The 16,054-nt window shown below is 36.6% G+C and overlaps 2 protein-coding genes across 6 annotated transcripts; both read right to left on the reverse strand.

Moving 5' to 3' along the window:
* Window positions 1-3,330: 3,330 nt before the first annotated feature.
* On the reverse strand, window positions 3,331-5,883 carry LOC103944494 (xyloglucan endotransglucosylase/hydrolase protein 9-like). Its single transcript, NM_001317979.1, is given in 4 exon segments — window positions 3,331-3,957; window positions 4,854-5,047; window positions 5,211-5,311; window positions 5,709-5,883. Coding segments are annotated over 4 exon segments (891 nt in total). The 3' UTR covers window positions 3,331-3,536.
* Window positions 5,884-11,375: 5,492 nt separating this feature from the next.
* LOC103944493 (geranylgeranyl transferase type-2 subunit beta 1) lies at window positions 11,376-15,326 on the reverse strand. 5 transcript variants are annotated; one of them, XM_048578127.1, is made up of 10 exons: window positions 15,109-15,326; window positions 13,927-13,989; window positions 13,688-13,838; window positions 13,477-13,593; window positions 13,217-13,283; window positions 12,926-13,074; window positions 12,314-12,450; window positions 12,118-12,216; window positions 11,925-12,000; window positions 11,376-11,611 (listed from the first exon to the last, which is right to left on the reverse strand). In XM_048578127.1, the coding sequence occupies exons 2-10, from the start codon at window positions 13,978-13,980 to the stop codon at window positions 11,517-11,519; spliced, it is 945 nt and encodes a 314-aa protein (XP_048434084.1). In that variant the 5' UTR covers window positions 13,981-13,989; window positions 15,109-15,326; the 3' UTR covers window positions 11,376-11,516. The 5 variants fall into 5 exon arrangements, with proteins under 5 accessions (XP_048434084.1, XP_009353229.1, XP_009353228.1 ...); XM_009354954.3 differs by having other exon boundaries at window positions 15,130-15,325; XM_009354953.3 differs by having other exon boundaries at window positions 13,927-14,007; window positions 15,130-15,325.
* Window positions 15,327-16,054: the final 728 nt, after the last annotated feature.

Raw genomic sequence — 16,054 nt, forward strand, 5'->3', positions numbered from 1 at the left:
CTCCATCTCTTTCATAGCACTGGGGCATTCTTTGTCACGAGCTTGTAATTCTTCGTGTATGACGTTCGTTCTTTGTAGAAAATAAATTTTGTTCGATAATGTGTTGAGAGCATTTTGATATATTATTTATGAACTTCATTGAGGTCTTAAAGATAATTTGTCATTTTCGATCGTGTTCAGAGCTCTAATTTTAAATGATCTTGAGCATTACTTTATGTTGAAGAGGGACTTTTAAGTGAGCCATTTGATTTATTATAGTAAAATGGCTTCATTTAGCTTTGAGCTTTTATTTTTGCAAAATAATGGCATTTTAGCAAAATGGTCTCTAAAGTTAGCAGAATTTTTTACTTTGATCTCTGAGATTTGAAATCGATAAAAGTTTCTGAGTTTGTCCACCGTCAATATTTTTGATCATTTTGTGCAAAATCTCGGTTAAATAAGGAATAAAATAACCAAAATACACTCAATTTAGTAAACAATGGCCCAAAATGACTTGACAAAAATTGAGAGTATTTTTGTTTTGGTCCTTATTTAACGAAGATTTTTCACAGAATGATCAAAATGATTGACGGTGGACAAACTTAGAGACTACTTCTATCGATTTTAATCCCGGTGCCTCAAAGTGAGGAGTTATGTCAATCTCCAGAATCATTTTGGCTAAAAACCCACAAGATAAAGAATCTCACTTCATTATATGAACTGGTTCATTGTTTATTGAATTGAATTTTTGGTGTCAAAGCTCGTGAAGAGCCGGTAAACCATCTAATTTATGAACACTAGTTTTCTTTTTCTGCACATTTTTATTCATTTTTATCTTTTAATAAACCAAGACCAAGTGTGCATGAATACAAAAGATGCATAGTAACTTTCTCTTCTATTATTTAGATTAATTCAATGTGAGTGGGTAACCATCACCTCCTTCCACAACCATCTTCTTATCCTTTCTTATGCATGGGACCTCAGTCCTTTGGATTATGTCAAGGATTACCAAAAACCATTAGCACAGAAGCAGTATGGTTATCCCTAATTACACTACGTTTTGGACTGTAGCGAAACCTTGATGTTCCAAAAACATAAGAAATTAACTAAACATTGTGCCATTTAATTAACTCAATCATGCATGCTAGCCTTGGCCCAGCAGTATTAGCAAGAAGACGAAAGAACTGTTTATTTATAAGCGATAATCCACGTTAAATTAAAACGAGACCCTCGACGAAGCTTCGAGAAAAGCTGAAGGAGAAGCTTTTAAGTTGTATTATTGTGATATTTCTTTGATTTCTTCCTCTTAAAGACTCAAAAACTGTTGTGTTGTGTTAAGACAATGTCGAGTAGTGTCATGTCAGGGTGATAAATCCAAGGTAACAACTACCAACAATGACTTTAGCTCCCACATTCCTCTTTTACAAGGAATGTGATGTGAAGTCCGTGACACAAAAATTTGAATCACACAAACACATATGGCCTATGACTTTAGGCTTCTTTTTAACTTCTCTTTAAACATAGACTCCAATTATTTATTACCAAATGGTCCAATTCTCCTTTATAATTGATGGAAGATACGGATGAATTATAATTTGACATGTGCCTAACAATTTTATCGAACCTAATATTATTATTGTAAAAACGATGATTAAAAGATGGAGAATTAGTTTTAGGATTTTTAAGTAAGTGTGAATGGTCTTAACCAATTGAATTATTCCATTACTTTTGATTACACATTTAGTAAGTTATTTTTACTTAGTTCAACAACTCAAAATCCGAGTTTAAAGATTGAATCACTTCTCACTTACCCTAGAGATCTCATTATCAAGGAGCAGGTAATCTAGACCACTCAAATTGAATCCAACGGTCCCTATTAACTTATTCTGCTAATTCACCTCAGTACAACTCAGCCGCAGGTCTGGTGTCTCTAAATTTTGTGCCTCCTCAATATCTCTTCTTTAATTGCATGACATGTGTCTTTCAACTTAACAATGTCAACTTTATTATTTCTTTCATTAAAAGGAGAATTTCCAAAAATCCTCTAGGCACACCCGCTGCAACCCCGCCGAGAAAACATCCCCTTCCTCCAATGTCACGGCCGGAAAAACATCATACTCCTCCAGTTTCACGACCAGGAAAACATCCTCCCCCTCCAATCTCTCTAGGCACACGAATCGACTCGATTCAACCATCGTCCGCATATCCGTCGGGGAAACATCCACTCGAATCCTCCGACTGTGAGCATCTGGCCTGATTAGAAACCAGACTATCGACCCCATAACAGCGGCTAGCTAAGCCACCACCAAGTCCCTCATTAGAATCCAACATCATCCTCCTCCTCCAGTCTCTCTCACTATCATTATCATGCAAAATCCCAGCCAAAACATCCTCCTCCTTTGATGGTTGAATCCATATGAAATCATGGGGGTGAGAGAGAGAGAGAGAGAGAGAGAGAGAGAGAGTTGGTCAGCGTCTATGAATATACGGAGTTGTCGTTGACGAGGAGGGCTGGTCGTGGGTTTGGGTGATTTGATGGCTATCGATAGAACTGAAGATTTTGGTGTTTACTCTACCTTGGTATTTCTGGGTTTTTGGTTTTAATTTCCAATGCAAAATAATCAAAATAATGAAGTTAACAGTGTTAACCATTTAGTAAGTTGAAAACACGTGTCAAGTGATTAAAGAAGAGACACTAAAAAGACACAAAATTTAGAGGCACCGAACTGGTGGCCATACAACTCAAGAGTCCAGATCATACAACTCAAGAGTCCGGATCTCTTTTTTCTCTCTTTTAAACAGTTCAAACTCCCGACTCGTTAAGACTTCAAACGGCAAGGTCCGAAAAAGATCCAAATTCATTTATCCCCACGCAAAAAGTCAATTCTGGGGTCCACTCTTTATTTCTTTCATTTTCCACCCCCACCTACCATTGAACGCATGATTGTTTTTCCCGTGACCTACATGTAACTATAGCCACAGTGAAAAGCATGCAACCTAGCACAATTGTACAAAATGTTTTGATGTTTTGGTCGTAGTAGCGTGGCGTAGCGTGGCATGCAACTTAGCACAATTGTACACAATGTTTAGGTCGTAGTAGTGTGGCATGCAACCTAGCACAACTGTACAAAATGTTACAATTGTACAAAATGCTTTGGTCGTAGTAGCGTGGCATGCAACTTAGTACAATTGTCCAAAATGTTTTGGTCGAAGTAGCGTGGCATGCAACCTAGCATAACTGTACAAAACGTTACAATTGTACAAAATGCTTTGGTCGTAGTAGCGTGGCATGCAACCTAGCACAATTGTACAAAATGTTTTGGTCATAGTAGTGGACAAAATCCCCCAAAGTGTATGCTAAAAAGAACTTCATATTTCACATTAAAATTACCATGCCCTATCATACAAAGACCAACAGACACAACAAATAAATTGAACAAAACATGAAGCACATGTTTATTTAGTTTTTAACCCCCCGCCCCCACTCCTGGATTTCTTTTATACAATGTTTCTTTCTTCCCCCTCTCGTTCCCGACTGTTATTGCTCGCACCATCAACTAGTGGCGGTGATGCACGCACTCGAGTGGAGTCACCGGAAACCTAGCAGAATCGGTGCAGTAGTCGTAGACCATGTGGTGAGCCTTCACCCAAACGAGCTGGTGGTTCTGGTGGACACTTAGCTCTGACAAAGTAGGCTCATCCCACCAGTACTTCTGGCCACCATTGCTGATGCACTTCTTTGCCTTATCTGCAGCTGCAATGGAAACTGGGTACTCACAGGCATTGATTTCAAAGCCCTTGTAGGTTGCAATGAAGGGTGCATGGGACCAATCTGTCTTGACCCTACCACCCTGTGTGGCCCAGTCATCTGCATTCCAAATTGAACTGTACACACCCATGGCTTGGTCCTTGGGAAAGGGCACTCCTTTGTTTTCCATGTTGGTGTGGACTCTAATGGGCGTCTCATCCACTAGGAACCTGACCAAAACAAGAACAAAAACGTCAACAATTTGTAAAGAAATACACAAGGCAATGTCTGATGTCAAAGAAAAGAACTTCGAGAAGAATATCATACTTCCCTTCTTATTTATATTGGGGTTAGCTAGAAACTTGATTTCACTGTGACAATATTCTAAACTTATAAAACGAGCAATGATGCCTGATTGAATATTGATATCTCAAACCGATCAAATATTATTGTCCGAAAACATTCAATCAGACAACAATATTTGACTGAATTGAAATCTCGTCTTACTTGACGTCCCGACTGGATGTAAATTCTGTCATGCACGACAGTCTAGAAGTATTGGCTAATGTCAACCACTCATGCAGACCCCACATACAATTTTAATTTAAAGAATCCACCAAACACACATTAAAGGGTTTTCTTTTGGGAACAGTCTAATTTCACTGTGATGATATACTAAACTAACAATGCTCGATTGAATACTAGTATCTCAAGCCGATCAAATATTATCTAAAATAATTAAAACAGACGACAATGCTTGATTAGTTTGGAATACCTTCTTACTTAGCATTCCGATTGTAAGTAAGTTCTGTCATGTACCTACAGTGCTCTCTCTATTAACACGTGAGACATGATGCGGTAGGGCATAGCAAAATGCCAATGGCTCAAAAGCACAGCAGAACACGTCTGTCCCTACATCCATCATGCAAGATTCTTTTCCTTTTTTTCATGGGTTGCCTTATGTTTTTCTTTCCAACTTTTATATATTTATGCAGAGAGTGGCCCAATGTTTCGGATTAATGTCGCGTTTACTAATCCGTAGTTAAAATAATATCGTGTTTTCTAATCCGTAGCTAAAATAATATTGCGTTTATTAATCCGTAATCGAAAATGCGAGAGTGCTTACACTACTTGGCGCTGATTCCAGAAGATGGAGTAGGAATGGAATTCCGTGGTGGGATCGAACCAAAGGTTCAATCTTTGTTCTCTGTTTCCCACGCCATTCACGTATAAATTGGTCTGCACCGAATAAGGTTCCCCTGTCGTGTTCCCCAGAAACTCAAAGTCGAACTCATTGTGTTGTGGACCGTCCGATGACATCTACAAAAATAAATAAAAATTAAACCAAACAAAAAAAGCTTATATTGTTTACCGGAAGTAATTAAATTTAGTTAAATCAATAGATGGAAACAAAAACATCGAATGCAAGATTAAATATTTTACTTTAAATTAAATTAAGACTGAAGGGAAAGTGTTTACTTACATAGAAAGCAGTGACGGTTCCAGCAGAGTCGCCCTCGATGAGCTTAATCTGAAGGCTCACTTTTCCAAACAGGTACTTGTTCTTGGATTGAAACCCAGCTCCTGAAATTTCATACCCAGCAATATATTAGACCCAGCAAAGAACTAAGAAACATTGCATTTTTTTTGGGTAAATAAATCCAAACACCCAAAAAGTTCTTAAATTGAAAACCCAGCACCTAAAATTTCAAGCCAATTATTTTTTAAAAAAATGACAGATTACATACATCCTAGTGACGGCCGGTGTTTCGAACTAATAATACAATACTACGTGAGAAAATTAAAACATAAAATATTATATTATTAACACGAGATGCCATGAGGCATAGAAACCATTTTAACAAGAAAATAACCAAAAAAATTGAGAGAAAAAATCAGAGCTTCATTGGTTGAAAACTGGAAAGAAAACATTTTATGGTATCGATTGGTATTTTTTTTTGTGTGGGAGATTTTAATATACCGGAAAAGTTGTCAAGTTTCATGTGAATTTGCTCTCCCTCGTAGGTGAAATGATCGAAAGCCCAGGTTGGCTGGAAAAGCTCATCAAATTTTGCTGAGCTGACCAAACCCAGCAATGCAAGACTCAGAAAAGCACTTAGAGAAAAAACCATTATTCCAAAAGCTGAACCAGCCATGGAAGCAGAAGAAGAGAGTTGAGTTGGGCAGAAGAAGGGTGAAGACAAAGTGTGGAGCTTCTTTACTGAACTGCTCTGAGTCTGTGGAAACACAAACCAAAAACACTGGCTTTTATAGCCCAATTTTCATTCGGCTTTTCTCAGAAGCCACTTCTCACAACAGCCACTCACTGTCCACGTCATCAGGTCCATCGCCACATCAGCCACCACGTAGGATTTCAAATTTGGATAAATGAGTGGACTGAACAGAGCCAAAAGGATTTAAAATGTAGCCGTTTGCTCCGCTCTGAGTGGGCTCCCCACTTAAGGTATAGGACATGTCCCTACCCAAAAGCAGGGTACAGACCTAACCCAATGAGCAGGCCAGCTGGTTCACTGAGCAGGCCAGCTGGTTCACTGTCCAGGCCAGCTGTGAGTGAAGCATCTATTTGGTGGTATTGGAAGAAAAGCAGGGAAATAGGGAATTGGGAAAATGGCTTTTACTTCTTTTTCTTTTAAAAGGAATGATCGATGTCGAACTGGATTACCTATTCCTTTCAGATTTAGAGAAGATTAGTTAGAAATTACATCCTCTAAGTAGTCATATTAAGTAAATTCACTATTTATAAAATATCGAATTCAAAACCTTCCGCTATTTTCTTTAGCGAGCTGCAGTCAGTAGTTTTTTTACTAGGCCACTTGCCGTGGTTTGGAATTGGCTTTTCCTTCACTTTTACCTTGAATAATACTAGAAAGATCAAATTTTAGACTAAATGATATATCATCAATAAAAAATAAACACGTTAATTATATTTAAATAATAATATAATTATTTACAATCACATAGTTTGATTTGGAAGTTTTGCTTAAAAAATATGATATTTCTATCATTACTTTGTATCTTTAATTTTTGTTTATGCTTTGTGCAATGACAGTGCCAGCTGCCAACTGCCAGCTCAGTACAATCGCACTATATTTTGCCATAATGGCAATAAAACCTTTGTTTCTTGAGTTATTGAGATGCGTCCCCTTTGTTTAAGAATTTTTCTTGCATTTTTTTTTTATAAATTTAGTAGGGAATTAGTGTGTACAGAACTTTTTAAGAATGCTACGGGGCGATAATTTTATACGTAGCACGATCACATGGATCGAATTTGGTATGGACCGAGTTCGTTTAGATTGAACGAGCTTAGATTGATAAATATTTGACTCAAATATAAATGTAATACGAGTTCTTTCAAATTTATGTACATCAACGATTCAGTCTTGTACAAATTTATACATAAATTACTCAAGTTAGATACGTAAGTAATGAGTTGAAATTGATTGCTACCTGAAAATTATATTGTGGATCAATTTTTTTAAGACACGTTTTGACGAAAGTTTGGCTTTGGAAGATTTGGGAATCCATAAAGAAATGCTGCAAGAAGGATTGTGACAATGATAGCCTTTGATATTTTTATAAAGCTTTGCCATCCCTCGTTGTTTTATTCTACAAAGAGAACAATATGATTTGGGGGAGCTGAGACTCCAGTCTAAACTGCTTTATTTTAAAACAAAAACAAAAGAAAACATGTGCAAGCAATGAAAAATTGGAAATAAAATCAGTATTTAAATTCCATATCATGAAAGAGCAATGTCCCATTTCATAATATTGGTAGTAGTTGACACATTCAAAAACGTTGCTGTACAAATTTTGCAAAGGTAAAAGCAAAGTTTTAAAATACGCTAGACGCTAGTCGGGCGGAGAGGTGGGACCTAGTGCTTAAGTGGCTAAGCAGACTAGGTGGATTTAAGTAAATTTATTATATTTAAGTGAATATATATAATTTTATCACAAGCTAAAAAATAGAATGACATATATATTATGAATTATTGGAAAATAATGAAAACACGGGAAATAAGGATATAATGTGTGTTCATTTAAGTATGCAACAATTGTTTTACAATTTATGGAAAAAAATCAAATGCAAAATGAAAGTTATCTATTTTTTGTATAAATGAGTCGCGACCTAAGCAGGTGCCTAGACGAGTTTGGGTGGGCTAGGTAAGTTCTGAGGAGGTCTAGGTGGACGACTCAGCAGGTCTAGACTCTCTTTCTTAAGTTTCAAACACCTAGGCATTAATCGGGACGGTGACCAATCACCTAGCGTCTAGGCGAGGGCTAAGTGGTGCTAGACGGGAATTTTTAGAACAGTGGATAAAAGTATTTGTATCGTTCATTCATATTAGTAATACTACATAAACATTTAACAATTGCAACGATAAACTTCTCCTTAGTCGAGGGAAGAAGTTGTCCACCACTTACGCATATAGAGAGGTGATTTGCACACTACTCTTTATTCTTTTAATCGAATTGAATAAATCAATCGAAATCAAGAGATTGGATTAAACATGAGTGTTTATAATGCTAAAAAATGCATTTATTATTGATGTGGAGTGATTTATGCTCTATAATTTTTTCTCAATTTATCTGATTGGATTGTTAAAAATTAAAAATTATCTATGAAAAATAAAAATGAATACGCAGATTGCATCATCCTAAATAGTTGTAAAAAAAGGACGAAGACAAGTAGCAATAAGTATACACGTGAGTCTGAGTATTAAATTATACAAAAATATCTTGTGTGAGTAAGTGAAATGGCATTGATGGTTTCTTGCATAGAAGGGGCATCCCTTCCAGGCTGATGAGGCCTATAACACATCATATCTGTAGGGTTATAGGCTGGTGAGGTAATAGGACTTATTATTTAACAAGACTTCAATGCTGAAAGATCAACGGCTGCTATTGAACAAGACTTTACCGCTAAAAGATTAGCAGCTGTTGCTAGTAGCAAATCACGCACGAACACGTGTTCAAATTTTAATTTTTTTAATCAAAACTTGTGTCTGCGTGTGGTAGACCATCAGCAGCGAAGTTGTTTCCCTGATTATTGGCAAAACAGTTCTACGTACAATTTCACTTGCAACTTGAAAAACTTACCAATTTTAGTACACTTCAGCATTTATGCCCCCATTGAATCGCATTAGAGTTTCTTCAGATTGAAATGCTGATTCAAGATTCTATCCATGTATGGATTATGGTGTAGCTTTCCAGGCAAACTCTTGCTGGAACCCATTTGAAATTTGTCACGAGGGGAATCCAAAGCAATTTTGAGGAATCAGTTGGTTTAACAATATTCGATCTTTAATTGTACTTAAGGGTACAAGATTTCTTATGGAATTACTAAAATGTTTATGATTGTTAGGAAAAATAAGGTTAAAACACTTGTTACATTCTTTATATGAAGGCACTTAGAATTTTAAGGTATTTGCCGATTTTTTTCATCTTGAATTTTTCCGTTTAACTTTAATTTTAACTAATTTTTTTCATGTACTCTTACACGTTGTATAGATATATAGATAGATATTTTTCTTTTTCTAAAATCTAAATTTAGTCTCTCGCACACGACCAGCCAATCAGCAATGGAGGATCCGGATTCCCAACAAACGACGAGGTCGGTGAAACCGGACCCCAGTGTCTGTGGCGGTGGGATAAACGGTGACCAAGCTTGGGAAATGTGCTGCCATGGATTGAAGGCGAGTGGAGGAGGAGCCTTTGCTGACCAAACAGGTAAAGTAAAACAGCTTGACAATAAATCTTTATTCTCCCATTATGGTAAGTGTGGCGTGGAAATATCATAGTGCGATTTTCTATTTTTTTTGTTAATCGAAAGATTTTGTTAAATTAAATATTAAATTAGTAATCGACTGAATTTTTATTATTCTACTCAACTCTTTGAATAAAGTAGTGCCTTGGCCTTCGGGCACTCGAGTTCGAATCAGAAGAAGATTCTTTTCCCTCCTAATTTATCTTTCCTTCACTTTTCTCATACTTGAATGGTTACGGTTAAATAATATTAATATTTTATTTTAATTTTTTATAAAGACAATAAGACACAAATCAAAATGTGAGAAGAAGAATGAGAAATGAATGAGAATAAAAAAGAGAGAATCCTACTCCGTTCGAATCAGCTATGCTTGAATTAAAATAATTTAAGAAAGAGAATAGGAAATATAAAAATCACGTGTCAGATTAAAAATAGAAATGAATTATGGGGAGGCAGAGGCAATAAGGTGAAGAGTGCACGCATGTTGACGTGAACATGTCTTTTCGATCACGCCTTTTTTCAAATCCCTATTAATTTTTAAATTCCAGTAAATTAAGAGGGGCTGTACATATATATATATATATATATATATTTTGTATTCAATTTTTTTCGATTTACTGGATTTGACTATTAAAAATTAATAAAAGTATGTGAGGGTTAAAAAAGCGTTTGTGAATAACACCATCTTAAAATTATTAATCCCCACTTACAATTTGAACCCTTATGTGTCTCTTCCTGAGTGGTGGCAATGTGCTGCTTCAGTTAGTCTAATTTTCGCAAGATAACTTATATGAAATGGGTTTCATTATCATTGCGACGCTATTAATCAATAATGTATTTTTATTTGCAAAGAAACTTTTACATAAAAATGCACCATTAGATTTAAATACCAAGTGACAATCAACTTCTACGTAAAGAAACTAAAAACCTAATTTTATTTACAAAACACTAACACATTATTCTTCGTTATTAAACCTAAACCCGTTTAATGTAAGTTGGTTTCAATTTCGAGTACAACGAGGGAAGAGGCACAGTGTGCACATGAAATGCGTTTGAAACAATTAGGTGGGTTTTTGATTGGATGGTGGTGGCGGCTGTTTTGTCATCGGAAATCTCTAAACAAAACGAAAGGAGTCAAAAGGATAAGCCAAATCCCACAAAGTAACACGTGATGTTTTTTATATTTGATGCCCAATATCTTGAACCTTGTCACGGAAGGATCACGTGCAAGACAAACATTTCAGCTCTCTTTTTTCTCTCATGTTTGTTTGGAAATTGCAAGTGGAAAAACACCCTGGATGCAATTAAAGAGACTTGGCTCTTGTTGTCTGCCGTTTCGTGACTCAAATGATACCTGAAAATTTTCAGTTTTGTGTACCGTACGATTCGGGCGGGCACGATAAGTAGTAGGATTTGATTAGTTTAACCTCGTTTCAGTTCCGGTACTCGAAATGGGCACGCAGCAGATAAAATATGACACTAGTATAGTATGTTCTACTACTCCGACCTTGTGACCCCGAATCCATGACTAGGCTCCGCATTTTGAACCCGACCCGTTAATATTAGTATTTGGGTGAAAAGATCGGATCGCTAACAGGTCATTTTGGGTCAATCCGTTAGCACCCGTTAGTTGATGATGTTTTAGTTATTTTAGTCAAGTCTTTAACAACAAAAAATAAACTCTGCGCAAAATAATAATAATAATTGTTAACGGGTAACGGATGACCCGTTAGCTTAACGGGTTGGGTTTGGATGACCCGTTAACTTAACGAGTCGGGTTGAACACGACCCAAACCCAATAAACCCGACCCGTTTACAGGTCTACCCTTGACCTGGGACCCGAAAGACACTGACAACAATGAAAGTCTTGAAATATAGTTATCTTTCAGAATCAAATGATTCATTTCAATCTAGTCCAGTCCTATTAACCAAATATGCAAAACTTTGGTGAGCTTTGTAACATATTAGAGAAACAATGAGGTATCACATTGCAACAAGAGCCTTCTACCTGTCCAATATAATCCTATTTACGACATCAACTGGCAAAGCGTATGCCGGATCGATAGCTTTCAACCCTGGATATTCAAGAAGGGAAAGTCCTGCATCAAAAAACATCAATCTGAGATGTAATGTCATGAATAAAATAGCAAACTGTTGAAGTTGGAAGTTATCTGCTTTCGTTTACACCCCCATTTCATTTTGCAACAAGATATTTTTCTCGAAAGACAATACGCGAGGAATACAAATCATCTTATAAAAACATTTGGCGTTATGTTCCATCATAAGTAGTTTTTCCTACTAGCAACCCTTGTGAAACTAGTTGGAAGCTCAGAAGCTCTAACTAACGTTGCCAAATTACTATGTAAAGAAACTGGAAAAAAAAACAAAGGTGGAACCAAAGCAATTACATACCAGCTACACCAAAGTAGGTATGGTAGACATCAACGGCATCATCTGGTCGGTCAGAAATTCCTCCATTTTCAATGTCCTGCAGTTTTGAACAAGGCATGGTTACAGTTTTCACTCTGAAAATACGAAAACATGGAGAATGGCCATTTCTAAAGAATAATGCAAATGTACAAATAGCTCATTAGGTAAATGTAACCTGGCAGTTTAAAATGAACTTGATGAGTTTGTCCTTATTGATCCAATGAACTCTGTCAATCATTATCAAACTGGAAAGAGCCCACCATGAGTAGCAGACCTAAAGTGCAGCACAAATGTCGTAAGGGAGATTCCAAGAATGTCAGTAGAAGCAAATTCAGTTTCAATCTTCAATTTCAAACAAAAATAAAACCCACATCGGGAAGTTTCTCTGGCCGACCATTAAGACCTCCAGTTTTATTATCTTGCCGCTCGCATAACCACCAACCGAGGAGGTCCTTGTCAATATGATGTAGTGACCCCGTAATGGCAAGGGCACCCACGCAACAGAAAACTGCAGTCACAATGGGCAGATCGAAGATGTATTTGAGTGTGTAATTTGGACACACAGAATCACAGACAATACAAAATAATTATGTCATCGCTGGACCCGACATGTGGAAAAGCAAGATTAAGGATACATCAATAGACTTGGGAGTTTAAATGATGTGATAAGGAAAATAGTATTAACAACCTTAGCTTAAAACTAACTAGGTTATGTGCAATGCAAAAATAACTGCTAACTTCCATTGAATTGACAAAAGGGAAACAGCTCCGATTATCTATTAAGTTAACATGTTCAAGTAATACATTTGATGGATAATGACTGAATCTGAACTAAGCATGAATATGCTGAGCACAACCCACATAAATTTCATTTAACAAGCAAAATACAGAAAATATGAAATGGCTATAAAACACAACTGATTTATTAAGCACTAGTCAGAAAGTAAAACTTTGTAGAGACATTATGTGAGTAAATAACTTACCTTGACCTGCATGAGACTCCGCACCGGGCGTAGATCCAAACCCTCCATCATGATTTTTACAACTTAAAATGTAGCTGACTGCCTTCTCGACATTGATTTTATCCAAACGATGTAGTAATGAGAGACAAGAGATAGCAATATAAGAAAACCTAAAAGAAAAATGTGTGTTAGTGCTTTGTTAATTCCTTCTATGAGAAACAGCGAAGAATTGTAACTAAATCATGTTCTACATAAAGAGATGACTTCCAAAATCATGAGTCTCCAGACTCAAAGGAAATCATAAAAGAGTACCGTGTATCAATTTCACCCCACATGTCTCCTGAAAATGATCCATCATCATTTTGCAACCCAGCCACATCTGAATTACACATTAAGTTGCACAAAACTTGCTATGCTCACTATCCTTTATACAGTTAGTATTCTAATTTTGAATAAGAAGCCTCCCAACAGAAGGTGTTGCAATTAATTTGAATCCATTTTCATCAACAGAAAATGCATATAAAGGTAGCAAGAGCTTTTTTCACTTTGCAAATAGATGTGATAAAGGATACAACTTGCAACCTTCTCAACATCCAGAACACCAAGCTTGTCAAACAAGGCCAAAACCTGCACAGCACTTAATGTATACAGTATGTGTGGGTCGTGCCCAATGCTACCTCCAAACCCACCTGCTCAAGCACAACTATATCATCATTATCTCTACAACCCCATCAAAATAATAGTTCAGTGTCGTCGGAATAGTGATATAAACAAAGTAAAAACCTGAATCATGTTGGCACTGGATGACCCAGGAAACAACCTCTTCAACATCCACAACGTGGAGCTTTCCCAAAAGATCAAGAGTAGTCAAACCCCAGTATGCTCCACTTATTCTTATATGCTCCATCGCGACCGCCTCAAAAGAGTCCTTTCTCTGAGTACAGCATCACCATAATATTACTCTTAGCTTCAATGTACAAACCAAAAGCAATGAAAATTTTACTCCAACACAAAAATCAGACCTTTTCAACTGATACAATGAATTCAACATGTTTCTGAGTTGCAAGCTCCCCCATCAGTTTAGACTTCAAAACAGGGCAAAGCTGTGTTAACAATGTGTGCAAACAGAAACTGGTAAATGTGATGGCCAACGGTGATGTAACATGAAATAGTAACTCACAAACTCTACACATTTCCCCAGAGACAAATTCCAAGTATAAAAACCAAAGAGTGGTGATTTTCACACTCCCATTTTCTCCTTCCAACACCCCTCCCCTCGGATTTGTCCCTCAATTCCCTTTAATTCATTCAATCCTACGCTAGAAAATGAGAGAGGAGTGCATGGCACGAAAAGGGGAGTGCGAAAATCACTTCCGAAGCTCAAATTGTCTCAAACATAGATGCACTAAACTCTAAACCAATCACACAAGCATATCAAATGAAAGCAATAATCTTGAACTATGTATTAAGACATGCTCTTACAGTTAATCACAAGTTCACAGCTTGATACAAAATAGTTCAGTTAACACAAGTGAAATTCATACAATCCGTTATCGGCCACAACCCAATTGTGAACATAGAGCAACATTAAACTATGAAAAATAAATAATAGTCCTTATAAGAAAGCGAAAAAAATAAAAATAAAAACTAGAGGGAAAAGAAAGACGACTTACTGACCAGCAATATTTCTTTTAACTTTACAAGCCAAAATCAGTTTCATCCTACTAATACCAAAGCCCAATAGCTGAACAGCGTATGACAATACAAAGCCAACCAAACAACAACATGATATGCAAGGTTTCAATTCGATGGAATAGACGAAGGCATACATATTAAATCATCAAGAGCTAATTCTAATAAGTAGGAAAAAATTAATTCCAATCGAAATATGGATTGCCGGTCACTAATTCTGGGCTGGAAGAAGAATCAAAATAAACAGATTTGAAAATTGGTTTGGATAATCAAACCCCAGAAACCCTCTGGCAGTTCTAAATCAGTAGAAATGGACCTAACCTGTAAAACCCAACAAATCAATACCGTTACTTTAGACACCAGCAGGACCACTTCTCAGATCACAAATGAAATACAGAAAACCCATCAACCCAATTAAACTTACACTACTTAATCACTAACCCAAATCGTAAATTTCCATTAGCCCTAACTAGAAACCCTTGCAAGCAAAATCACACTATTTAAGCAAATACCTTTTCGTTTTATTTGCTTACCCTGAGAAACCAGAAGACGCAACAGAATAGAGGATGATGAGGCGTTGTCGCAGACGGATGGGCGGCGTTATCGCGGACGGCGAGGAGGCGGCGGTAGTGCGGACGGCGCGGAGGAGGCGCAGTTGCAGATTGAGCGGAGGAATAGTGAGGACTGAGGACGAACCAGAAAACCGGCAGGCGTTATTTCCCGGTAATTCTTGCGTGATGTAAGAAACGGGTTGGGCTTTTTACTGAGTGGGGTTATGGGCTGTTATTTTCTCTATTTTTGTTTTGGGCCTGGACTTCTTGTCCATTAATCATTTATTTTTATTTTCTTTTCATGAATCTCCTACAATTTTTATTTGTCTCCTATTATTTGTCAATGAGTATCTATTGTGGCTAGTTCAACATCTAGTTATGGTTAGCCTAGTGTATGACTTAGCTCAAATCAATTTCTTTAGAATGTGTTAAATAAATAAAACATTTTATACCTCTATTTTATCGTCATGCACTTTTGTTTTTTCGATCATTCAATTGAATAACTTATCCTTTCACCCTTCTAAGCTATGTAATTTTTTGCTTAGCTAAGGATTTACAATTTGCATTCTAAACATCAATTAGCCAGAATCATGTTGTTCGACATAACCTAATATAGCATTGTATCAAAATTTTAAGGCAATTTCATCACTGAAAATTGCCCCCACAAAATTGTTTGTGGCTCCGTCCATACCTAACGTTTCGTGTTGAATTAATATCTTTTCACTATTGCTTGTATCAAACAAAATCTTACCAGAATTTTGTTGTAGAATCAATGTTACACTATGTTTGGACGAGAGAAATAAACTTGGAATTTGGGTAAAAATCAGAATTTATAAATTGACATGCACCAATATAAATATGTGTCATTTCCTAAGTTTAAATTTGGAATTTGGGACCTCTAATTCCT

The sequence above is a fragment of a genome, unplaced genomic scaffold (genome assembly GCF_019419815.1).
Source record: "Pyrus x bretschneideri cultivar Hongxiangsu unplaced genomic scaffold, Pyrus_bretschneideri_v1 Contig12, whole genome shotgun sequence".
Taxonomy (NCBI): domain Eukaryota; kingdom Viridiplantae; phylum Streptophyta; class Magnoliopsida; order Rosales; family Rosaceae; genus Pyrus; species Pyrus x bretschneideri.

Bases quoted from the DNA above. Each gene is read 5' to 3' on its own strand.
- LOC103944493 (XM_048578127.1), bottom strand. From the start codon at position 13,980: ATGGGGGAGCTTGCAACTCAGAAACATGTTGAATTCATTGTATCAGTT. The intron at 13,284-13,476 runs GTATCCTTTATC...TGTGTAATTCAG, and splicing joins TGTTGAGAAGGTTGCAAGTT to ATGTGGCTGGGTTGCAAAAT. The intron at 11,612-11,924 runs GTATGTAATTGC...TTTTTGATGCAG, and splicing joins TACCTACTTTGGTGTAGCTG to GACTTTCCCTTCTTGAATAT.